The sequence below is a fragment of the Cavia porcellus genome, unplaced genomic scaffold, assembly GCF_034190915.1.
Source record: "Cavia porcellus strain 051 isolate PalLab524CR breed Dunkin Hartley unplaced genomic scaffold, mCavPor4.1 scaffold_3, whole genome shotgun sequence".
In the NCBI taxonomy this organism is placed as follows: domain Eukaryota; kingdom Metazoa; phylum Chordata; class Mammalia; order Rodentia; family Caviidae; genus Cavia; species Cavia porcellus.
In genome coordinates this window covers 34,286,452-34,311,809 of record NW_026947486.1, presented here as the reverse complement: position 1 = coordinate 34,311,809, position 25,358 = coordinate 34,286,452, and the positions used below count along the sequence as shown (strand labels likewise).

Here is a 25,358-nt window from a genome sequence, read left to right as displayed (position 1 = left end):
CCACAGCTCCATAGACATTCCTTCAGTACTGAAACCAGAACTTGCTACTACAAGGGTTCCAAAGAGATCTGACTATCTGGGAAAAAAAGGAAAAAAACAACTAAGAATGATGGCTGAGTAACTTCCGGAATTACTCTCATCAGCAGATATCTTTGCTTGGGAATCTCAAATTCAAATTCAAGCTAAAATGTAAATGATAGTAGAAAATACAATGGCATAGGAACAATGGACTCCAAGATTCCTTGGCTTCATTAATGACTTTGTGTGTACTTAGATCTAGTTCTTTTCTGAGCTAGCTGAATTAGGTCATTTCAAATAGACAGCTCAGTGAAATGAATCAGACATACAAACTTAAGTACCATTCTCTCATTTGAATAATGTAAAATAAAAGGTTGATAAAAGGAATTTTGGGAAATAAATCTTTTGCAAGTGGTAAGGGGTCTAATAAACCAAGCATGAGGGGAGGAGGAATGGAAAAGGAGACATAAAAAATCTAAGATATGTAATATACCAAAGATCCACAATGAATATAAACATTATATGTCACAAACATGAACTAAAAAATGACAATAGTAATAATGAAAATGAGGAAAGGGGATCTAGAGACAGAGGGCTGAGAGGAACACAAGGAATGGAAATAAAAAGAATCAAGATATGTTAAATATGTACCTACTCTCTAAGATGAACAGAAACTTTACTGCAAACATGTCCTAATAAAATATAACTAAATAAAAGAAATAAATTTGAGATCATTTTTGAGCTATAGTTCTCTCTCTCCTCAAAAGGTTTTTTTTTTTGCCTTTGTTTTTGTTTTTTTTTTGGTTTTTTTTTTTTTTTGTCTTTTTCATTTTTATCGGTACCGGGGATCGAACTCACGACCGCCTGCTTGCAAGGCAGGTGCTTATGCCGCTGAGCTAAACCCCCAGCCCCTTTGTTTTTGTTTTTGTACTGAGAATTGAACCCAAGCCCTCCCACATGCTAGGCAAGCACTCCACCACTGATCTGCATTCCTCACTCATTTTATTTTGAGACAGGGTCTCACTAAGCTGCCCAGGCTGGCCTCAAACTTGTGACACTCCCCATAATTCCCACCTGTGTCTCTGCCTCTCTAGAAGTTGTGATTTTAAGAATTCACCACTGTGCTCAGCTCTGAAGGTAGGTAGACTTTGACTTCAGGAGGGGTAGTGTCCTCTACAGGGATGGCTTTGGGTTCCACTAGCAGAAGCTAGAGCAATACCTCCTCCATCCAACGTAGGCCAATGGGTTCCAATGACCCCAAGTATCTTCTCCCAAAAGATTAGGTAGGACCTCTTCTATGTGTTCAACATATTATAGTTTCTAAATTGTCTTCAAAACTAGGAGCTCGTTAGATCCTGTCAACAATTCTGAAATAAGCAGAGAAAGAATGAGTTGTTCTATTCTAAACATGAGGAAATAGGCCTAGAAAAAAGGAAGTCACTTAGCTACCCCAGAAGCAGAGGTCAGGAAAAAAGCCAGATGTTTTGCCTTTTCTTATTGGAAAAAAATATGGCTAACATTTATTGAAGATTTAAAATGTATGATATAAATCTAAAATTTTACACATACTAACATTTCATTCCAGGTTAAAGATGAAGAAACTGATGTTCAGAAAAATGGATTGATCGATGAAAGTCACACAAGGCCAGAATCAGAAACCTAGAGACTTTACTCTCAAACCAGTGGTCTTAAATGCTGCTCCCCACAACACAATTTCACACTTCATTGAATCATATCTGAAATCAAATCAGGTATGATTCAGCGAAGTTCAGTCAAACAATCTCCAATGTACAACAAGGTAGAGAACAGTGTGTACAGTATATTACCATAAAAAGTACAGAGTAACACATTATACTTGCTTATGTATCTATATTTTTCTGAAAGTATTCATTGGTGACCTCTGCAGAGAAAAGCTGGGTTGTTAGAGGATAGGGGTGGAGAGAAAGACTTTTTATTGTGTGCTCTATTGTACCTTTTAAATTTTGAACCAAGTATTAAAATTTTTAAAATGAGGTGTCTAAGGTCAAGTGAGTTGAGAAAATTGCATGGGTGTTTCTTAGGGCTATAGCAGCTAACCCTTTCCCATTTACCTCTCTGCCTTCTCAAACTTGAAGGAAAAAAAAGATACTTGTCCCCTGTAATCCCCCATTCCCCTCTCTTGCTTATCTAATGCTCTAGAAGGGTCAGTACTGCAATTATTCTGCAGTTTTTAACAACATAAATGAAAATAGCAAGATTGAGCTAGGCTTCACTAGTAAATCAGTGTAAATCGGAAAATAATTTGTTGGCAGCAAGACAGATGACACAAAAGGCCTTTAACCTCAATGGCTAGTATCCAAAGCCTGACCTCCAGATTCCATCTACCACCTTTTTACCACTCTGATTCAATGTTCCTAGCTTCCCTTCTCCTGAGTTCAGAATGGCAGAAATAAACAAGCAATAAAGGCTCTATGAGATTTGGCCCAGCTTGAGTCTTTGGAGGCACAAAGGAAGAATACACCTAGAGAGAAAAAGCAAGCCCAGCTGAATTTTGATCTTCACATTAAAGCCAGAAGAATCAGCTCATATGGTCTCTAAGGCCTCTTAACTTTAGTTCTTTGATTTCAACAATCTTATCCCTCAGAGATAAGCAGAAAAGTCTTCCAACAATCAGCTCTCAAATGTATTTTCTTCTGTCTTACCCTTAGGCAGGTCAGCCTCACATGGCTTCTATAACCAGAAAGCCAAGATAGATCAAGTGCCTCACGGGATCCTCCCCCAAAAGTGGATTAAATAGGTAACACAATTCCCTCTTCTAACAACTGAACATCTCTAATGCTATACTACTTGCAATATACAAGAGATGAGTGGGACCAGTGAGACATGAGCTTCTGTGGCAGGAAGAAAGGGTTAATCATTATGCCTCTTATGGGCAAGCAGGAAAAATGCTAGGAAAGGCTGCATCCCAGGCAGCCCTCTCTCTCCTTGTTCTTACTATATGTAAGAGAAGACTCTATGTTTTACGTATATTAACTTAAATTGCTTCTTCCTTTAGCACTAGGAAACACATTGCATGGGGCAATGACAGTATGTAAGGTTGGGAGTCCAAAGGAATACTTTCTAATACTAAATCTATTGTTACTTAATCCTGTGCTGGCAGTCTCAGTGCCCTCTTCTCTGAACCACAGTACCCTCATCTGTAAAATAGATTCAACAGTGTTTAACAGAATGGTGTGATTGATTGATTGATTGATTGATTTTTGCAGTACTGGAGATTAAATCCAAGCATACTTCACTGAAATACATACCTACCCCCTTTTACTCTTTATCTTGAGAAAAGGTATTTCTAAATTGTCCAGGCAGGACTCAAACTTTCCATACTCTTGCCTCTGCATTCCAATTCCGGGACTATAGGCATGCACCAACACATTCTGATTTGTCAACTTTTACAAGACAATTTCCCCATTGCTTGTCACAATGTATTCTTGTACCTTTCAAGTCTCATTACATAACATTTGAGCCTATTATTATAAGACTAGAAAACTGAGGCTCAGGAATATTTTGCCTACAATATCCACAGGATATTGGAGATGAGCTACATAATCTTGTTCCTGAACCCCTCCCAATCAACAAAACAGATGAAATGACTATGGGCACAAACACCTAGAAATAAATTATACTTTCAGGGCCAGAGCTAGCACCTTAGGCTGCTTCCTTTGGCACATGTAAGCAACCTGATCTTGCTCTTCCCAATTCAGGAAGAACAGTCCCTGCCCATGATGCTTCCCTTTAGCTTACTATTTGGGGTCCCTGAACATCCCAAACTACATAATCACCTAAATGCTGCAAACCTGTTGTCTTTGCCAGAAAGTCTGACCCAGCATTGAAAACCATTTGTATAGGTGAGGATGAACTCAATATAATTGTAACCATCTGGATACCATGAAGGTTCCTTCCTTTGGTCCCTCTATTGGCTTTTCTCCCTCTCTGTCTATCTTAACATTAGTCAGGCACATTTAGTGATTGACAAAAAAAACAGCTTTGTGGATAGAGAAAATGTTCATCTTGAAAAGCATTTTCTTAACAGCATATCTGAGCCTTGACATTCATTATCTAAGGTTAATAATGATGGCTTTACCACTAGACTAATAAGGCTCAGGAAATTGAATGCCGACAGAGGCCTAAGAAGCAAAGTAGATAGTCTAACTCATGTATCTTGACCTCAGTTCCAAAGTTAAGATGTGGTCATGAGGCTTCTACAGACAACTCAAAGAGAAGTCTAGGTCTGCTGATCTATAGTAGGTCTGGCACATTCTGGCTGCTTTTCTCACTGTTCCCCAGGTTTTACTGAGAAACAGTACATGGTATCTTCCTTACACAGCCAGTCTTTGATACTAAGGGCCAGAAAGGCTTCTTCAGGACACCATGACCTGGTTTCTAGCTGAGAAACTAAATATAGCAGCCACTCATTACTGGGGCCAGATGGCCCAAGCTGCTATGCCTAGGGGTTGGGTTGTGGTCATTAAGGACGTGTCTGGTCCCACAGTCCACTACTAACACAAGAGAAGTTGGGCCACTCCAAAGTAGGATATCCCTTTAGATGCCATACCACTTTTTTTTCCAACCTACAATTTAGATAGACTTCTGTTATTATTTCATTCCCAAGAAAAGTGAAACTTCATATTAATGACTTTAGATTTTCTAGGGGACTGCATCATAGTCATATCACTCCATAATGGCTTGTAAATGGGCTGAACAATGAAAGAGTGGGCTCAAACTTTCTGCACTGATCAATACCAATTTGTTTTTTTTTCCACTCTTCTATATGTGCCTGTAAAGTCACATCTGCGGGCTCAGATCTGAGTCTTGTTAGTTTTCTGAGTCTGCTACAACATCCACTTTAGCATTCATTTTATTACTGAGTTCACAGATCTCTCGAACCTGACCAGAGTAAAACAAGTCAGAGAAAACTGATGGAAGCCCACTAATATGGCCAGTTCCCTATTGTAGTTACTTACAAGAAAGGCTGACCCTATGGATGGGATATTTTCTGCTTAGAGCTATCTGGCGCCTGTGAGTATGTCACATAGATGTGTTCAAGTATGTTTCATTGGGAGATTGTCATTATTTCTTAAGTTTGTTCTTTAAAAGTATGTCTCAGGAATAGGATTGTATACCCTAAAATATCTGAATATGCATTTCAGTGTCTCGTGTATATATAAGTGTATTGTTGTGCCTTATATTTACCCAGGTGTGTTCACACATGCAATTGTGCACAAACATTGTCTCATGTATGTCACTGTATATGTTCCCTGCTTGTGTTGTGAATGTCAAGTGTATGTCTGAGTGTATGTACTTCAAGTGTATCAATGTGAAAGCATGCCTCGCCTGTTTATGCCCAATGTGTGTCTCAAACATGCTCCATGTATCTGAGTATGTTATGTTGTGTATACGTATATATGTATGTGTGGCTTTGGGTGAAGGGCACAGATTGGCAACAAGGCTAAATGAGTTTTCTCCCTCAACAACTTGCTTCCATCAGCTAGCATTCCTCAAAGTCAGTTGGGCCAGTCTGCACATAAGCAGGAACAAGAACCTCAGCTCAAATTGTGCTTTTATCATGAGCTAACTAGAGAAGACAAAGATCAAAAACCAACCAACTATGAGACTGTGGGTGAGTTCCTGCCTCTTTTTATGCTACAGTTTTCCCAGCAATACTGTAAGGGAGTAAATTCAATGCATGAGATCTTTCTTAATCTCATTCAGTGACTTCTCAGCTTAAGCACCATGAATTGTGGTTCCCCTTACCATCACCAAGTGTCACTGCACTGATGTGTACATGTGGATTAGCACCTCAAGATATTTTATCCTAGCTAGTCCCTCTCTAAATAATGGCAAGCTATTGGCAGCCTACCTATATTTTGTCATTCCACACTCCTTTTCTCAGTGGCATGAGCCAACTGAAATAAAACTGATAAACAAGCAGCTTCAAAGATCTTCACCAAATCCCAGGCAAAACGATAGATTTATCCAATCATTCTTCCTCATCCTTTGAAATGACTGTGAAAACTCAGAAGAGTAATGAGCCAGCTTTTAAAAACAAGGTCTATTCTTTAAGTACCAGGACAGATAAATCTGCAAAGAGAAAACATCCAAACTAAACAGGGCACAAAGGGCTGCAGAATAAAGGTCACTTTTCAGTACTGGCAAGACCTCTCATGTGTTCCTAGAATACGTGTTAATCAAATAGACTTATTATAGACCTAGTAGGTGTATCTGCCCATTAATGTTTCAGGGCAAACCAGGCTAAAGTTATCTAGTGGCATCTGCCTAGATCCCTCTACCATGTTAACTAACTTTTATTTTTTAAAAAATTCAGCAGGATGTGGAGGCATAGCCTCCTAGCACTTGGAAGGCTGAAGCAAGAAGATTGCCAGCCTGGAGTACATAGCAAGACAGTGTCTCAAAACAACAAAACAAAAAACTCACAGGTGGTGGCACACACCTGTAACCCCAAAACTTGGCAGACTGAGGCAGGAGGATCACTACAAGTCTGAGGTCAGCTTGCCCTAAACAAGCAAGTTCAAGGTCGGTCTCGACTACACAGTGAGATCCTGTCTCAAAAAAATTAACAAAAACAAGTTACAGAGGTCTGTAATGAATGAATGAATTCTTTGCTCAAAGTCAGTTGTGGTGATAGTTTGGTAGTAACAAACTCCATATGCTGGACTCTTCCATTATCTAATAAGCATGCCTCAGTCTATTAATAACTCAATCAAAGCAATTCTCGAAAATAATCTTAGCACTGCCTGGCTTACAGGGTCATGGAGAACAGTCCAATATGTTAGGGACAAGAAACTACAGTAATTTTAATATTTTTGCACTGTGCCCAGGGCAATGAGTTTCCAAACAAAATGATGCAGATAAAGTTGAGGATAATGAACTTGTTTCATGTATGTTAGTGGTCAAAAAACTTTAATTTCTAAAACTACTCTTACTCATACCATGAAAACCAAGTAATGTTCATCACAAACCCTAACAAAGGACTTGGGGGTCAAAAGTGTTTTTTTATTCCTAACTACCTAGGTGGTTCTGGCTTGAAGGACTTGAAAAAGTGCTAAATAAAAATACAATTAACACTGGCTTTCTTCCAAGCTCTTCTTTTAGTTTTGTAAGAGATAGGGAGAAAGCTAGCATGCTATTCATAGCAACATGTATGTGACACAATGGGGAATGGAGCTAAGGGTAAATAAAAGCTTCTCGTTTAAAACAATCCAGATTTCCACCAAGTACCCAAAGCATAGGGCAGTCACGGTGCTTTTCTCCTTTTCAGGAAAAGAAGACTTCTCTGTGCTACAGTGAAGACTGAGACATAAAAACAATGGAATTTTTTCAAGATCACTCACTTCATATTTACAGCCCCTTTTTATTTTTATGGAACATCTACTCAATTTCAGACCAGATCCCTAACCTATAGCAGTCATCTATAGAAGATTTTTTTCTAAAAGAATTCTGAGATTGTGAGCCCCAATTTACAGAAAAGCAAGCCTAAGAGACTAATTTGCTCAAGGTCACAGAACTAAAAATGATAGAAAGCAGTAGTTCAATGACTATCTGCTTTCCATCACACCATACTGATTTCCTAAATTACTCTTGAAAGCCAGAGTGGCTTACACATCTCATGGGTTCAAGGACTTGATCCTATCAGGCAATGTTCCAGCACTACTACAAATGCACTATGTTCTCTTGAACAAGTCCTGTTCCTCTCTAGGTCTTCTTACCCAGCTCTTCCAATGAAAGAATCAGATCCAGGAGCTTTACCATCATTTCTGTAGAAGATAAAGATGTCTGCAATGATTTAAGTGACAGTTAAACTTCTAGAGCTTCAGCCCAGAACAGACTAGAAGCACACACATGACAGTGAATCCTTGGGCTCAATTTATCTCATCTGTAAAATGGAGGTAATCTTTGTTCTACCTACTTCAACAAGGCCACAAGAAAGACACAGCAAGACAATGTATAAACCCACTAAAAAGTACATGTAGCATTTAGAAGGGAAAGTTAATAATCAAGTATCTACTAGTTTCAAATGCTTTTTTCTAAATTTAAGTAGGTTGTACATGTGTTCTGTCCAATAAGTCTTGAGTCTTCATGTGCAGTTCAATCTGGATTTGCAACACAAACACCTTGGTTTCAAGTCCAAAGGAAATTAATAAATCCCTCCACTGAGTGCTAAATACAAAGTTGTCTTAGTAGTTTGCCTTTATTCTGAGCGTTCTCATCATGCCAGAATTATCAGAGTCCCTTCCCATATTAAAGACACCCTAGCTCTTCCTAGGCCCCTATTCCAATGCCAAGGCACCCATTAGCCAACCCTTGTCAGCCAGCATAGTTCACAGAGAAGCAGAAGAGAGTAGGCAGAGGAGAGGCTGTGGGAGGTTCGGCTAAAAGTAGATGCTGCCTGTAGGCACCACACTATAAGGGGGTGGGGGTGGGTTCTTAGCACATCCATCCTCTAGCCAGCTGGGCATGAAGGTGTGTAGATTCCCCTCCTCTAATGAAGGCAGGCAGGCAGAGAAATCAGCTGCCAGAACCATTCCCAAAGCTGCCTGTGGATGTACAATGCTGGCCTCTTTGGGGCCCTGAGGGCAGATAGCTACACAGCAAAAGGCTGCATCCATAGCTTCCTTTCTCAGGAAAGTTAATGTGAACTAAAGGAGACTCTGTACTCTCCTCACGCTCATCCAACTGCCTGCTACCCCAAGGGGTGCTTACATAATGTTCTTATTCCCCACTTTATCTTTTATATATATATTTTTTTATTTTAAAGAGGACAAAACAGGGTCGGGGATTTAGCTCAGAGGCATAAGTGCCTGCCTGGCAAGTTCAAGGTCTTGAGTTCAATTCCCAGTACCAAAAAAAAAAAAAAAAAAAAAAAGTAAAACAGAATAAAACCAATCAAGATAAAACAGATTAAAACCAATCAAAACAAATGAGGGTAAAAGTTACAGGACTTCAAAATATTACAAAATCAGCAATAGTTACCATAATGCCTTTTGATGTCTTTGAAATAGCTGCAGATAACTTTGGACATAGTAAAAATCAAATAGAATAGAATTGAATAGAAATAATAACAACAAAACTATGAATGCAATGAAGAATTTCAAGACAAGTCAATAGTAAACCCAAAATTGCTACCACAATATATATCTTTGAACCAGCTGCTCTTGCCATCAGATTTGGCATAATCAAACAAAACAAAAGAGAATAAAACACAGTCCCAACAAAACAATGGAAACCGGATAGGACTTCCAAAATAAGACCATAGGGAATCAAAAATGGCTGCAACCCTCAGGAGATCCCCCTTGGATGTCACACAGCATACCACTATCCTCTGAACCTCAATATCTATCATCACAGCCTGTGTTTCTCCAAATAAGCCTGTCACTTATGTTGTGTGCGTGCATGCATGCGTGCATGCGTGTGTGCGTGTGTGTGTGTGACTGGTACTTGTTTGCCAGCCTGTACCAGAAGGGGCTGGGGTCTATCTGTTCCAGTCCAACAGAGGTCTGTGCCTGGTGTTGGTTCCCAGACTGGGCTTGCTTGCTGGTGTGGCTTTGTTCTCTCTCATCCTGGGTCATGAATGGTGCCGACTCACGGGGAAAGGCTGAAATTTTTACACTCTTGTCAGTTCACTTGTTCCAACTAAACCTGAAAACGTATTCAAGTATTCATCCAAGACAGTACAGAACCAGAATCCCATAAAGAAGATAGTAACCAACAGTGAACAAGGGCCTGAAGATTCAAAATCATATGCCTATCACTAAAACCTTGGGCCCTATTTTCCCTTGGTTTCTTCATTTGTGTGGGTGTAAGAGAGAGAGACAGAGACAGAGACAGAGAGACAGAGAGAGAAATAGAGAGATAAGCAGTGTGCTGCAGACCTGCCAGATATTTTGATCTCTGCCCTTAAATGATTCTTTGGGAATCTTGACCACTTAAATATAAGACTTACCTCTAGTCCATGCTTGGATGGCCTATCTCTCAAGCAGTCTGGCTGAACTGGGCAGAGCCATTTCCACTCCCCTAATTCCAATTCCCCTATTAACTAAAGCCTGCATTAACAAGATAGTTGCCTGGAACTTTAGATTTTGTCCTTCCAAGCCCTTTTCATCAGACTTTCATCTTTTTTCCTATACCATGCAGAAGTTTCACCTGATAGTTCATTTGAGAGCATAATTCCTATATAGAAACCACTTCTAAATTTAATGACATAGAAACTTAGGTAAAAAAGGCCTTGGTCAATATCTGGCAGTAAAAGAATCAGGGCTTTATCCTAAGGCTCTTGAAGTCTTTTCCAGTTTTTTTTTTTTTTTTTTAATTTGGGAGGCGGTTCTTCTACTGTAAGTCTGCCTTGTATATGCTGCTGTCCTTCTACCACACTGTTACCACCTCTTGACTTTGGTGTTCAAAGTTCAAATGATCAATCACTATTAAGGGCCTACAACTAGTATAGACAAGTGCTAAGAACAAAAAAGATCTAAACTCAGATATGTCCCATTCTCCTTTCAGCCACTATTCTTTCAAAGCTTCCTCCTAAGTTTTGCTTTATGTTGCTGAACCTCTTCAATTCTCAAAGAGTTGTGACTGCATCCTAAACACAAGTCCAAATGCAGGCTACATTACAGTACATGATGATAGGAGTTCAAAGGTCAGTCACTACCACTTCCTACTGTGTAACCTTGAAAATGTCACTTAATCTCTCTGAGGCTCACTTTGCAAATCTACTTTTAGATTTGGGAAAGGAGCCAAAGAAATAACTAGGAAGCGTGGCGAAATTCTTATTACTATTAACAGTAGAAATATTAACTTAATGAATGTCTTCTAAACATCACAGGAAAGATGTCAAAGCAGCTAGTCCCTTACCTACTAGGCTTCCCCAGATAATAGGATACTGGTTCTGTTTCAATACGAGGCAATTCTCAATTATTCAAAAGACATGGTTCTTTAACAAGCTGAATCTCAAACTGGTATACAGCTGCTACTCAATTATATAGGGCTCCCTTCCTTAGTTAGGTGTTATAGTTCACCTGCTACAGAAGAAACATAAAAGCAAATCCATTCTGGTATACTGCTGCTACTCAACTCTATAGGGCTCCCTTCTTTGGTCATTAGCTATAGTTTACCTGTTACAGAGGAAACATAAGCCAAATATATTTACGACAGCAAATCTGTTATCCCAGAATCACTGTGATCCTAAATCTAACAAAAATCTTTGGATTATCTGCTAGTTTTAAGATATATAGATGATAGATAGATAGATAGATAGATAATTTTGATCATTAATGGTAGTCATATATATATATATATATATATATATATGTATATATAAATCATTTTGATCATTAATGTTAGTCACAAAGGAAGCACAAGGGCCAGGGATTTAGCTCAGTGGCATAAACGCCTGCCTGGTAAGCACGAGGCTGTGAGTTTGATCCCCAATATAAAAAAGCAAAAACAAGTACAAACTATTAGAGCCAAAAGAAATTTATGAAACCTTCTAATCCATGTATGCTTATTTTGCAGATGAGGAAATTATATTTCACAAGGAAAAAGTAATTTATCTGAAATTACTCAGCAATGAATGGAATCTTCACACAAATTTGAAGGATTTCTTTTTCCCAGAAGAGTTCAAGCATTTCACAACTGATCAATTATCCTTTGCTATCTGTGGGAGTTTGATTCCAGGACTCCTTTGGATACCAAAATCTGAAGATGCTCAAGCCCCTTATATAAAATGTTGTACTATTCACATATAATCCAAGCATATCTTTATATTTTATTTTTTATCTTTAATTTTCCTTTTTATTTCAAGAGACTGGACCCAGTGCCTTGTATGTGCTAGGTAACAGCTCTACTCCTTTATACTTAATATCATCTACTTAGAGTATTTAATACAATCTAAATGCTATGCAAATAGCTTTCATACTGCATTATTTTAATATGTATTTTCATTTTTGTTATTTTTAATTTTTTTCTAACATTTTCTACCTGTGGATACAGAAGAACCTGCAGATACAGTGGACTGATTGCATTTTAAATCCAAATAAATACTAAAGTATTCATTCTCTAGGGTTGAGTCCTTTTCAGAGTAGGCACTCTAAAAAGCCTCTAGAACTCATCAGGGCCGTCACAACTTCTAGAATAAAATCTCTCATCACCTGCAAAGCCTGCCAGTTCACATGTATGATAAGCTACACTTAAGCAGAGGTGTTATTTACTTTGAAACATTCCAGTCATCAAATTCTAGTTATGGAATCCTCATCCCTGGCTGAGTATTACCAGTACATCGGAAGTGCTTTTAGAAAAACACTGAAGGCAGGGTCCAAGCATGACCAACTTAATCAGATCTCCCCCAGGAAGTTTATGAATCATTGTTAACAAACTCTCCAGGTGACTGAAGTGTGTTCCCAAGGTAGAAGATGACTGAGTTAATGGAAATGACTCAGTAAAGCAGTAGGGAAAGCAGTGTCCTAAACTGTTTGGGGGCAAAACCTGCTTTGCTGTGCACAGCACACACTTGTAATCCCAGCTACTTGGGAAGTTGAGGTAAAGGCATGAGGATCCTAAGTTCAAGGCCAAACTGGCCTCCTTAGTGAGATCCTATCTCAAAATTTAAAAAAATAAATAATAAAAATAAAAAGGGTTGGCTATGTACCTCAGCACTCCCCATTTTCAATCCCCACTAGGGAGAAAATACACACACACACACACACACACACACACACACACACACACACACACACAATCTATCATGCTTTGCTATTCCAAGAAAGGAAAAGGAATAAAACACAGTAACTACAGTTGTGGGAGTGATCCTCGGCCAAATTCTGTATCCAGTTAAGAAACATCTGGTTTGTGGCCACTAAACGAAAATGGAGCTCTGAAGCCTGACCACACTGACCAGAAATAAAACACCAATTTTTAATCCTTTTTATGATGTGATCATCAACTTATTAGATGACAGCTATAAACCTAGTATATCTTCATGCCTACAAAACACATAAAAAATCCTACATGTTATCTTTATCAACATATTGATAGGATAAATGACAGCACAACTCCATGGAGTCTGTGCTGGTCAACTAGATATATACAAAAATTAACAGCTGTCTCCAAGAAGTTCTGATGAGATGCCACAAGAGGCAGATTAACCTTATAAGATTAAACATTTCTTTGAATCAACAACTTGATATTCACTTTTGAAATTGTATAATGCTAGAAAAGATTGCTAACCTATTGTTAGACATGAAGAAAATATTTAAAACTCAATATAGACTAAAAGAATAGACAAATCAAAATACAGTAACTGATATAAGCTAGAAGAAACTGTTAAAGAATAATGGACCAAACAAAAAAATTTGCCCAGTGAGGTGGTGCACATCTGTAATTCCAGCATTCAGGAGGCCGAGGTAGGAGGTTCACTGCGAGTTCAAGGCCAGCCTAGATGACACAGTGAGTTCAAAGGTGGCTAGAAGTACAGAACGAGACCTTGTCTAAAAACAGTCAATCAATCAATAATAAATAAATACATAAATAAATTTTAACAAGTTTGGTTCAAAAAAAACCTAAACTGGTTCAAAATGTTAACTTCACAAAAGAACACTGAACCACACAGGAAAGAATTTCAATCCACAAACTCAGAAGACTAAAACAGTGACTCTTAATCCTGATTGCATATTTTAATCACTTTGGAGAGCCATATATATATATATATATATATATATATATATACTGCCTCAGACCTATCCAACAACAATTAAATCAGAATCTTGCAGAGCAGGGATATAGCATGGGTATTTTAAAAATTCCCCAATTGATCTGAATATTCAGTGAGGAATGAGAGCCAGTAGAATGCTGTATTATTACACATTTCACAAATGGATTAAAGTTCCTTTTTTACTTGGGCAGGTAGCACCTGGAGTAGCAATGACAAGTGCTGGATAGCACATTTTTAAAGAAACAAGATGCACTGTATGCTTTAAAATGAAGGGCCATTGTATGAAAACTGCAAATGCTTGAAAAGCATTCTGTATTTTAGGCTTCAGAGTCATACTACCTTTCACCTTAAAATTCCAAATAGTGATTTTTCCTAAGACTAACTAAATGGAACTCTGATGAATATTTAAGACAAAAGGTAGCACTTTACAGACTGGAGAATTTGTGCAAAAATGCTATACAAAGGAAATGTATTAAAAAGCACTAAAAATGTAAGCAAGTAAAGATGAGGAAGCAAGAATTACTTCAGGGATGACTCACACACACCTCCTTCCCCACCTGACTCTTTTAGATTCACACTAGCTGGGAATGATCAACTCTTAAGTCTTCTCTATTTCTACTGGAAAGGCAGACCCACTCTTATCCTACCAATCTCTCTGACCTTCATTTTCATTTGTATAACTGAAATAGCAATCCTAACTGCCCACTTCATAAGGCTGATGTGATGTTCAAATTAGAAAAGATGTGAAATCACTTTGTAAACTTTATAAGCCCATGCACTGACAAAAAGTTATTACATAGCCATTACCGGACCATTTCCCAAGCTCGCTCTCTCCTTAAGTCTTTTCTCCCTTCTTGCTTTTTCCCATTTTTTACTTTGATACCAGGTCAAAAGCACAATAAATTAAATGTTCTAAAGAGCTAGGGCTACCTATGGAAAGGAGACAATCTGGGCATATATTGGAAAACCTAAGCTTTAATTAAGGATACTTGGAAAGTTAGATACTCATTTGGAGCAGAGCCAGAAATTCAGACTAGTCTTTAAGATTCACCTTCATGCATTTCTTGGGGGAAAAGCCACTGTAGCTGGGCCCAGATGCCTAGTATCAGGCCTTTATTGAGGCACTTATATTTGGGGAATAGGGCTCAATTCTCATGCCTTTGTCCAGAGGAAACACTCTACAAGCCAAAAAGAGATCACAGGCTGAGATGTCAGAAAAGCTAAAAAGGATATACTGTGGCAGCATCCCTGTAACTATTGGTGTGTCCTCTGGTCATAGCCAAGCATTCTTAATGTGGGCCTCCCTACAGGGCACTGAAACACTTCATGCATAAGCTTTCTGGTATCCATCAGCTCCCTAAACGTGTAAACACATATGTGGGCAACAGAATTGCTGCTCTGAATTCCACATTGCAGCTGGGCTAGACAAGAGTTCCCAAGCACCCCCCAAAACTAGGTTAGCTGCATAAGCAAATGCATTAGGTTTTGATAGATGGACGATATCTTCATGAAAAAGAAAAGTGCTGTGCAGTTTATTCCCAACAAGCTATCTTCACTCTTTTCCTACCAAAGCCAATAGTTTGAGTGGAAAACTTTATTTTTCAAGAAGTGCAGACTTCCTGAACTAAAGTTAGGCAATTGAAGTAGTTCAGTTAATCCTAAGAAGAGGGATTTGACCTGTGAATTTCCCAATAAATAAAGCTAGGCTATGTATGTCTGCTGAGGACATATCTTCTAGGTATTTGCAGGCAAGTAAGATTTATTTCTTATCTCCTCCCCAAAAGCATCTCCCTAACCCTTGCTGGGCTCCAGCCGTAGTCCAGTCACAGTGCTGCCTCAATCTTTAAAAGATTTGTTCTGGAGCTCAGGGGCACTCAATGATGAAGTTGCTAGGATACTAATAAGAGGGCATTTTCATTAATTCCTTTGTGGAAAGCTAGAAGCCAAAATCCCTGAGCTGGGATTTTTGTCCCTCCTAGTAGCAAAAGCTTATTTTCTACTTAAAGGAATGAGAAAAGCAAATGGAATAATGAGCTTTACTAGAAAAAGTTGGCACAAATCAGGGAAGAAATGGCCTCTTTGTTTCCTTACTTCTCATCCATTTTGAGTGGGGAGGAAGAGGTTGATAGCAAAGGAGGGAGGAAAGGAAGAATGGGAAAGATTAAGAGAGAAGTTATTGAGGAGGCTAGGGATTTAGCTCAGTAGGCATAAGCGCCTGCCTGGCAAGCAGAAGGTTGTGAGTTTGATCCCCGGTTTAAAAAAAAAAAGTGAGGGGAAGAAAAAACATCAAATGCATAGAGTTCCTCTCCTCTGGATTGCATTTATCATTTTCTCTCACTTTCTCTTTTTGCATTCCCTCACAGATCTAGGAGAAACACAAAATCTTTAGGGTTCACACAACTAAAAATTCCTGTCTTCATCTTTTGTTCTCTATTTCTCAAACTCTCTTCTGGCTGCTCTGAAATGACTTGCCATCTGGCTATGCCTACCTCTTACTTGCCTAGGTAAGTAAATGCAGAAGATGTGTACTACCACAGCTAAATTAGTGATGGGATGGCTCACTGCAACTACTCCTTTAGGTGGAGGGGGCATCAGACAGTAAGAGGAGGACTGTCATGGGTGGCACCCATCCATCTTAGCACCATTTAAATTCTCATAAACCCTAGCATAAGAGGCCATTTCGAACTGTGGAAATCATTGCTGTCTTTCCTCATCCTATCACCATCAACATCAACAGTGAGCACACATAGCCACAAACAGTATGTTTATACTGCCATCATCACGTACATAAACATTTCCAAAAACTTTCTGCCTAGGGTTTGCCAGGGACCCAGAAGGGAAGAGGTTTCATGATGCAATTTAGTCATAAATCTAAGTAAAAGACTAGCCTCTTTAGTCCCGTTGTCCTTAGCAAAAATGAAAAAAAAAAAAAAAAAGACAAAAAGCATTTCAGTGGTGCTGTCCCCATTTTCTTTACTACACAGCTAGGCTGAAAATTCCTTAGGTAAGACTCTAAATACCAGCAACCAGATATCCAGTTGCTTCTTCCATCATTAGTTGCTTATCATTTCATTTTCTTTTTCACTTTTTTTCAATTTAACCCCTTCCAACCTCAATTCTAGTGGGTGTTCCAAGTCTCAGAATGCAAGAACTTGGAGTTACCTAATTGAATCATTTGAAAATGCCAGTGTTCACAGGAAACTCAAACCCATTGAGGGTAAAAAAAAATGCACCAAGTCAAACAGCCTGTGTGTGGACAAAAATCAGATCTGCAGCTGCCTGGCATTGAACTCTCACTGACACTGTCTCAAAGCAAGGTGACAAGGCAAGGTATATGATATAATGCTTAATTTAAATAACATCTCTAGTGAGGCACTGCAGGTTGAATCCAGGGCTTTCACACTGAATCCAGTCCTTTTTTATTTTGTATTTTGGAGCATCTTACTAAATTTTAAAGTCTCTGCCTCCCAAGTGCTGAGATTATAGATATGTGCCACTGCAGTTCATGATATTCTCCTTACGAAAAAACAAGTTCTTGGTTCCATCCAGGACCAAAGCCTAATTATGAAGCATCAATGCCAAAAAACTTCCCAGATCATGCTTATGCCACGGTATCAAGCAAGAAAAACAAAAACACCTCAGCTTTTCACCCACACAGTCAGAAGCCAGTTTTGAGACTAAAAACCTGGACTGATACTATTAAATAATACTCTGGATCCTGTGGTCAGGACAATTTCAAACATTTCCCCAAACTTTACAGCCCTTTGCTCTTCATAATAATTTCCAAATAGATTGAACATCAGGACATAGAACTTGACAGCATAACGCCAACAGATATGTACATCCCACACAAGCGGCCGCCCACGTGAGTGCAGGAGGAGCATGCGTGTGTATGCGTATGTGCCCTGATTCATTGTTACATGAACCAAAAATGGCACTATTTCAAGACAGGTAAGCAATAGAATGAGGAAGATTTGCCTACATCAGCAAAGAAGAAAAACAGTATTAAGTATCCTGGAATCAGAGTTTAATTTCCTAGCTTTATCCAGCTTTCTCAGCAGAAACAAATATAAAAATAATAACAATAATAGCAAATATCACCACTACCACATGATAGGCAGACATGTCTCAAATTGGAATATTGCTTCCAGCTCAAATGCTTCCTAAAATCTCATCCCATTCTGTCTAGACTTCTTTTTCTTGGTGCTCAAAACTCTTAACACATTAGATACATCCAGTTATGAAGATGTTTCAATTAGAGAGACCTCTGTTCTTAAAGCAACAAAGATGCTAACACCACCACTTTCTCACATTACTATCAAGCACTTTAAAAATGTAGTTCAAGAATATCATTACAAATGAGATTACTACCAAAGGAGCCATATCCAACACAATTATTCCCAAGCTAAGTAAAAATCTGATGAGACACAGAAAAATCCTCAAACTCAAATCCAAGGGTACAATCTCTGGGAAACAGAGTTCAAGGTCTTGTCAAAGTCCTCTCTTGCCAATTGAAAAGATCAAAGAACACTTTTATGTTCCATTCCACGATTCCAAAGAAAATGACATTTAATGCTGTAAAAAAAATGTTTCAAAGGTGGCTTCTTTCCACATTGGAAACTGTAAACCCTGGATAGCAAATAGAGATTTTTCAAAGGACAGTCATCAACTGCCATCTCAAGGCACCCCACTGCATGGCTTCCAACTTCTTACCTCTCATTAGAGAAAAAAATCACTTCTCCTAAATCTATTTATTACATTGATATCTTCCCCGTAAACACCTATTACAAGATTGTCTTTCTTATACACCAAAATTTCATCATGCTTTCACAAACTCCTTCCTTCACCCCCACCCCAAACAAACCCAAATGCACTCTTGATGGCAAAAGAGTAATTTTGACTAACATTCACTAATGGAATTTAAAGATAGTTTTTGAGAAAACGTATTGACTAGACACCAAAGATAAGTCACTGTTAAGGAACGCAGAGCTTGCTCTACGAACGTCACATAGATGGAGAATGCATACAGGCATGCACACTTAAATAAAAAAAATATTTCTTTATCAACAATTTCACTCAAGCAATTATTCGCAAGGCATTCTTAAAACACAAGACATGACAAAAGATTTAGGGAGAGATAATATACCAACGTCATACACATCACAGCGAGGCCATGTTGAAGCTCAAAACGTATCCCCCCCTGAGTAAAGCTTTCTCTTTCTCTCCCTCTCTTTTCTAGTCTCCGTTTCAGTCTCGGTCTCGGTCTCGGTCTCGGTCTTGGTCTCTCTCTCTCTCTCTCTCTCTCTCTCTCTCTCTCTCTCTACCTCCCTCCCGACCCGCGATGGCTCTCGGGATAAAATCAAAACGGGAGTTCGCGACAGCTCAGGTGGCTGTACTCCATTCAGCGCGTTCCCAGGAAAAACATGAGTATGACATTGACAAGCAGGAGGACTACAATCACTGCAAAAACGACTACAGTTTGCACATCCAGGGTCATAGTGCAATGCAGAACACTGTAGTGTTCCAGGTGGGGGGCTGGCAGATTGGGAGATGTCAGTCTCTGTTCTGTCAGACTGTCCATACAGCCACCATGCTAAAAAGGAGAAGAGGAAGTCGGGTGGTTAGGGAAGGGCTGGGTTTGGCGCCCGAGTGCCTCGGGGAGGGGAGGGAAGGGGGATGGGGACAGAGGCACTTGCTTCCACCCTCCCTCAGGATTGGGCTGATCTTTTCTTGCCTATCTGTGAAATCTTAGCTTGTGCTGAAGACGGCAGTTTAGCATTCTCTCTCGGGCGCCACGGAAAAAGCAAAATCCTGGTTTCCCAAGGGTAAGGCGGGAGGAACCTGTCAGAGGTTCTCCAGCGCCAGCAGAATCTGTCTGGCCGGGCGTACGTCCGCCTGTCTGGCTAGCGGTCAGTCTCAGTCTCCTCTATTCTCTCTAGCTTCCTCGCTTTCCTACGTTGCTCTCTTCGCTGGGCTCCAAGCTGCTAGGCACGCTTTCCAGCCCTTCCTTGCAGGTCTTCTCCCGCTTCTCTCCCCACCCCCACCTCACCCCGGAGGCTGTCTTTATTCTGAGAGAGACCGTGGGCGCTTGCGTGAAGCGCAGCCGGCATCACGGACAGACCCACTGGCCAATAGCAGCTGGAGGAAGGGAGCGTTTACTGCTAGTGGTGGGACTTGCGCTGACGTGCTTGCCGCAGCAGCCAATCCGAGGGCCCAACGCCCCAGGAGCTGGCTTGCTCCATGTCTACCTAAAGAATGGGAGCCACCAGTAGCTAGGTTTTGGTGTGGGGGAAGGGAGCTTGTGCGGATGGGTTGAAAAGGATGTAGGCAGATTGCGGGGCGAAGGAAGAATTTGAGAAAGGGAGGTAGCCAACCAGAGGGGAGAGAAAGAAACTGGCCTGCAGAAGGGATGAAGGAGGGTCCAAAAAGAAACCACGGGAAAGAGAAAGAAAGATGGGAAGGAGGAGGAACTAAGGGATATGAGGAAGGGGAGGGATGGGAAAACAGGATAGGTAGATAGAGCAGAGGCATGTACTTGGTAACCACTTCGGAGCCTGGGCCAAGGAGGAAACAAAAGTGCCTTTTGCCACTGCCCACATAAATACACGCAATTCAGTTAGCTGTTAAAAAAAGTTTACAAACTGGTGTTGTGGACAACACCATAGGAACATACTACAAAATACCTGAAATCCATTTTTTTTTTTTAAACCTTCCCCGGCCAGGTCCTAGGTCCTTTTCTAATCAGTTTCTTTACACTGTGACAGCTAACTTGCACTATTTCAGCATGATGGATACTAAGAAGGGAAGCTAGCTAGAGTTAAGTATTCAGCATGGGTAAAAATCTTTTTTATTTTAATTTTTTATTTTATTGGTACATGTTTGTAATTCATGCTGTTTATAATCATCTTAGAGAGAGGTTACATGTATATACCACAGCTTTTTTGTTTTGTTTTGTTTTGTTTGTAATCCCCTTCCTCTTCCCTCTCCATCTCCCCACTTCTCGAATTCCCCTTTGCAATTTTTCATTCTTGTCGATATTATATTGATTTTAGGCCGTGTTATGACATATAATGTTTACAGTATTTGAGGTCATTAGGTTCCTATACATGGTATCTCTTTATTCTACTTACCTCCCCTCCCCTCCTCCTTATTTCTCATACTTCTTCCCTTAGACCACTTCACTATTGCAAGAGCTCTATCTGTTAGTCCCTTTCTATTCATCCTTCATTATTCTCTTTGTTTGTACCTTGCCTCATTCAAATGAGAGATATCATATAGTATTTAAATGTGTGTATCTGGTTGATTTTATTCAAGATTATATTTTTCAGTGTATCCATGTCTCAAATCTGTCATTTTTTATAACAAAATAGTATCCCATTATTGATAATACATTTTCTTCATCTAATCATCTGTGATAGGAATATAGACTTTTAAGAATATAGCTTTTATGAATTGTGCTTCTATAAACATTAGTGTACATGTTTCACTGTAGTATAATGTCTTAAATTCTTTGTGGAAGCAGAGGGATTCTGGGTTGTATGGAATTTCTAATTTCATGTCTGTGAAAAATCTCCATATTGCTTTTCATGATTGTTCTAGCTTACATTCCCACCAACAATGAAGGCCACAGCCACAGCAACATTTGTTATTGATTTCTTAATGATTGCCATACTTTCTGGAGAAAGACAGAATCTTAGTGTTGCTTTAATTTGAGTTTCTCTAATGAACACAGATGTTGAACATTTTTTCATATATTTGTAGACCACTTGTATTTCTTCTTCTGTGAAGTGTCTCTGGCCCATTTCTTGACTGGATCTTCCATTTCAGGTAGTTTAGGTTGTTTTGTTTTGTTGTTTAGTCTTATTTTGTTATGTTGTTCTTTGTATATTCTGGATATTAATCTTTCTTAGTGATAGCTGGAAAAAATCTTTTCCCATTATGTATGTTGTCTCTCTACTAATTTTTTTTACTGAACAGAAGATTTTTAGTCTAATTCCATTTGTTCATTCTTGCTGTTATTTTCAGTGCAACTGAGGTTGTTTAGAAAATCCTTTCCTACACCTGTGTCTTCAAGTATTTTACCTATTTTAGCTTCCAGTAGGTTTAATGTTTATATCTTTACTTCATTCTGATTTGAATTTAGCATATGGTGAGAGATAAGAGTCCAGTTTCAATCTTTTGTACACAATAACTAGCTTTCCTAGCACAGCTTGTTGAATAGGCTGTCTTTCCTCCAACATATGTTTTTGGTCCCTTTGTCAAAGACCAAAATATGTCAGGGGAAGTTTCTGTATTTTCAGTTTTATTCCATTGAACCATGTATTTGTTTTTGTGCCAGTACCTTTCTTTTTTATTATCACTATTACTTTGTAATATAGGTTGAAGTTAAATATTGCTATGTTTTCTGCTTTGCTTTTATTGCCCAAAGTTGGTTTTGTTATCCTGGGTCTTGTTTAGTACCAAATTAATTTTAGGGTTGATTTTTCAAGATCTGTAAAGTATGCTATTGATATTTTAATTGGGACTGCATTGAATCTATATAAAAGTTTTAGTAGTATGGCCATTTTGACGATATTAATTCTGCCTATCCAAGAGGAGGAGACATCATTCCATTTTCTGATGTCTTCTTCATCTCCTTTTTCAGAGTACTATAGTTTTGTTTGTAGATCTTTCACTTCCTTTATTAGGTGTTGTGGTTGACACATTGTATCAATTTGAGAAGTTTAACTGAGAGACTCAGCAAGGAGACAAGGTTCTTTGTACATATCCTCATCCTGTGCATGTGAGGACATGGATATTTTGTAAGTGCTATACCCACCTTGAAAGCGGGGGGGGGGGGGGGGGGGGGGGTGGGGGGTGGAGGGGGTGTCTTCATACAATATAAGGGAAGAAAAGAGACTTGCTCTCTCTCTCTTTTCATCTGGCTGCTACCTTGAAGTGTTGCCCCAGTGAAATGCCACCATCCTTGGAGCCAGCTGATTATGAACTGAAACCTCTAAAACTATAAGCTAAATAAACCTTTCCTTCCTTCATTTTGAGTATTGGATATTTTGTCCCAGAAACAAGAGACAAGTAAATGAACCAAGACAAAATTTGATTTCTGTGACTATGCCTGACCAAGTGATTCAAGAGCCTTTGGGAATGGCTTATGGGACGAGTTTGGATAGGTTTGGAGATTTCACTTGAAGGAGTAGCCCTGGAACAACTTAAGCTGTTCTGTATGGGAGATTCTGGTCAAAGCTCACAAAACCAGAAGGATGATAGAAATCTGGCCAGTAAAGCTCAGGCTTGGGAGGTTTCTGCTGGTAAGAAGGATTGCATTGGTTGTTGGAGTCCAGATGATGTGTGTTATGGCTTGGCAGAAAGTTTGTCTGCATTTTGCTAATGCCCAGAGACTTTGCCTGAGTCTAAGATAAAGGATAATGGCAGAAGGAATTTCAAAGCAATCGAATGTTGAGATGGTGGCATGACTATTGTTGGGGGCTTTTAGCAGATTTATGTTTTGAATTAAGAGCAAAGAGCCCAGCAAGATTATTTAATATGTTGTGAGTTTGGCAATAAGAAAACCTCCAGTAGAACTGTTAACTATAATGATAAAGCTGAGGCATCAATTGCTGAGAAGGAACAGATAAATAAAAAAGATGACCTAGGGGCATCCTAGGAAGCAGTGGATCTCCATGCTTTGCAACCTCAAAGCTGCAAAAATGAAACTTTGCTTGGAGGAGAAAGCATTAGAGAACCACATTCCAGAATGGCAGCATAGCCTCATGAGGTTCCACAATGGTGGCAGCATAGTGAATTTTTTCCTTACAATCAGGTTCAGAGTGTCCAGTGATCCAGGCCCTCAGTCCCTATAGCCAAGAGAGAGGAAAGCCTGGGTATTGCTCCAGCTAACCGCAGACCTCAGCATCATCCACATGGTGCTGGTTTTAGGTGCATACAAATGTAAGGGTTCTGAGATTAAAAAGGTTTCTGTTCCAATTTAAGAAGGCCTGGGAGGCCAGGCAGTGGGACCCTGAGAGGGCCGTGTGTGAGGTTGTAAGTGTGAAGCCAAAGTTGCAGTGGAGACCCCATAAGTTTGGAAAAGCCAGAAACATGAATCATCTAAGGAAACCTGCAATGAGGGAGTAAAGCCAATCCAAGAGAGAAGCCATGGTATTGGTATCCACCAGAAGTGCCATAAGGATGGAACCACACAAGCCCTTTGGAGCTCACAATTTGCCATATATTGTCCCAAATGTTGCACATGGACTTACAGGGCTTAATGTTTGCCCTGCTACATTTTGTACTTGCTTTTGTTCCAATCTTTTGTACTCTCCTGTTTGTCCCTTTTAGAATGGTAATGTCAACCTTGTGCCATTGTATATTGGAAGTGTTTAGCTTTGTTTTCATTTGTATAGGGCCTTGCAGCTAAGGTTTGCCTTACATTTTGAAGGAGACTTGACACTTAAACTGCATTGCTGAAACTGTTAAGACTTGGGCAACTCTTTCAGATGGACTAAATGCCTTTTGCATAAAGGGATGTGCATGAATATTTGGGGTTCAAGGAAAAAATTTAACGTTTCTAGTGTAATGTGATGTTACTAGACCTATTGCTGGTTATTAAGGATTGTTAAGCTGTGTTATAATGTTCAAGTTGCAAAAGTTTAAGAATAAGCATGCCTTTGTATCTGGAGGCTGGTTTAAAGAAATGTATCTGGTTGCCAAATTGACAAGGGGTGGACTGTTATGGTTGTTACATTGTGTCAATTTGAGAAGTTTAACTGAGAGACTCAGCAGGGAGTCAGTGTTCTTAATTTGTAAATATTCTCATCCATTGCAAAGGAGGGCAGAGAAACTTTGTGAGTGCTACACCCACCCTGAAGGTGGGGGAATGGCTTGCATACAACATAAGGGAGGAAAAGAGGCATTACTCTTTCTCTCCCTTCTGGTCTGGCTACTACCTTGAAGCATTGCCCCAGTGTAGAGTAGAGTCCATACTATGAACTATATGAGTTAATAAGACTGGCTTTGTATGGTCTAGAAATCTTTGAGTCAGAAAGGATTCTCTACATCTTAAATAGATTATTAGAAAATGTGAACAAAATTATCTCCCTACAAGATGTAATAAATTCCAACTAAGTCCCTGCTTTACAAATTTTGGCTCATAATGTATCCAGTACTGCAATAAGGAATTTTAAAACATAATTTTATTCACTTTAGAGATAATAAATTGCCCCACTGCTGTGCCAGCCACTCTGGAGCCAGCTTATTATGGACTGAAACCTCCAAAAACTGTAAGCTAATAAAACCTTTCCTTTCTTCATTTTAGGTGTTGAGTATTTTGTTCCAGCAATGAGCAAAAAGTAAAAGTAAACAAGACATTAGATTAATTCCTATGTATTTCATTTTTCTTAAAGCTACTGTGAGTGATATCATTTTCATGATTTCCTTCTCATACCATTTGTTATTAATGCATACATTGCCAACTATTTTTTTTTGTTGTTGATCTTGTATCCTGCTACATTGCTGAAGTTGGTTATTAATTGTAGGAGTTGTTTTGTGGAGTTTCTTGGATTATCTATGTAGAATTTCATATCAT

The 25,358-nt window shown here is 39.2% G+C and overlaps 2 protein-coding genes across 9 annotated transcripts in view; both read right to left on the bottom strand.

The window, feature by feature from the left end:
• The window catches only part of Arhgef9 (Cdc42 guanine nucleotide exchange factor 9), a 193,396-nt gene that overhangs the window by 134,197 nt on the left and 33,841 nt on the right, over nucleotides 1-25,358 (bottom strand). The window contains exon 1 of one of the 8 annotated variants that reach the window (XM_063246021.1): nucleotides 19,734-19,752. The exons of 3 other annotated variants lie outside the window; for them this stretch is intronic. Coding sequence is in view for 2 of the 5 variants with exons in the window: in XM_063246017.1 (XP_063102087.1) it covers nucleotides 18,924-18,938 (15 nt within the window). In the remaining 3 variants the exon portion in view is untranslated. Of the gene's footprint in view, nucleotides 1-18,923; nucleotides 19,111-19,733; nucleotides 19,753-25,358 lie in introns of those variants that run through there. 4 more of the 8 variants (XM_063246017.1, XM_063246019.1, XM_063246020.1 and 1 more) reach the window with 4 other exon arrangements.
• Nucleotides 19,176-19,816, bottom strand: LOC134475451 (uncharacterized). The gene has a single exon (XM_063246025.1). The coding sequence runs from the start codon at nucleotides 19,356-19,358 to the stop codon at nucleotides 19,179-19,181; it is 180 nt and encodes a 59-aa protein (XP_063102095.1). The 5' UTR covers nucleotides 19,359-19,816; the 3' UTR covers nucleotides 19,176-19,178.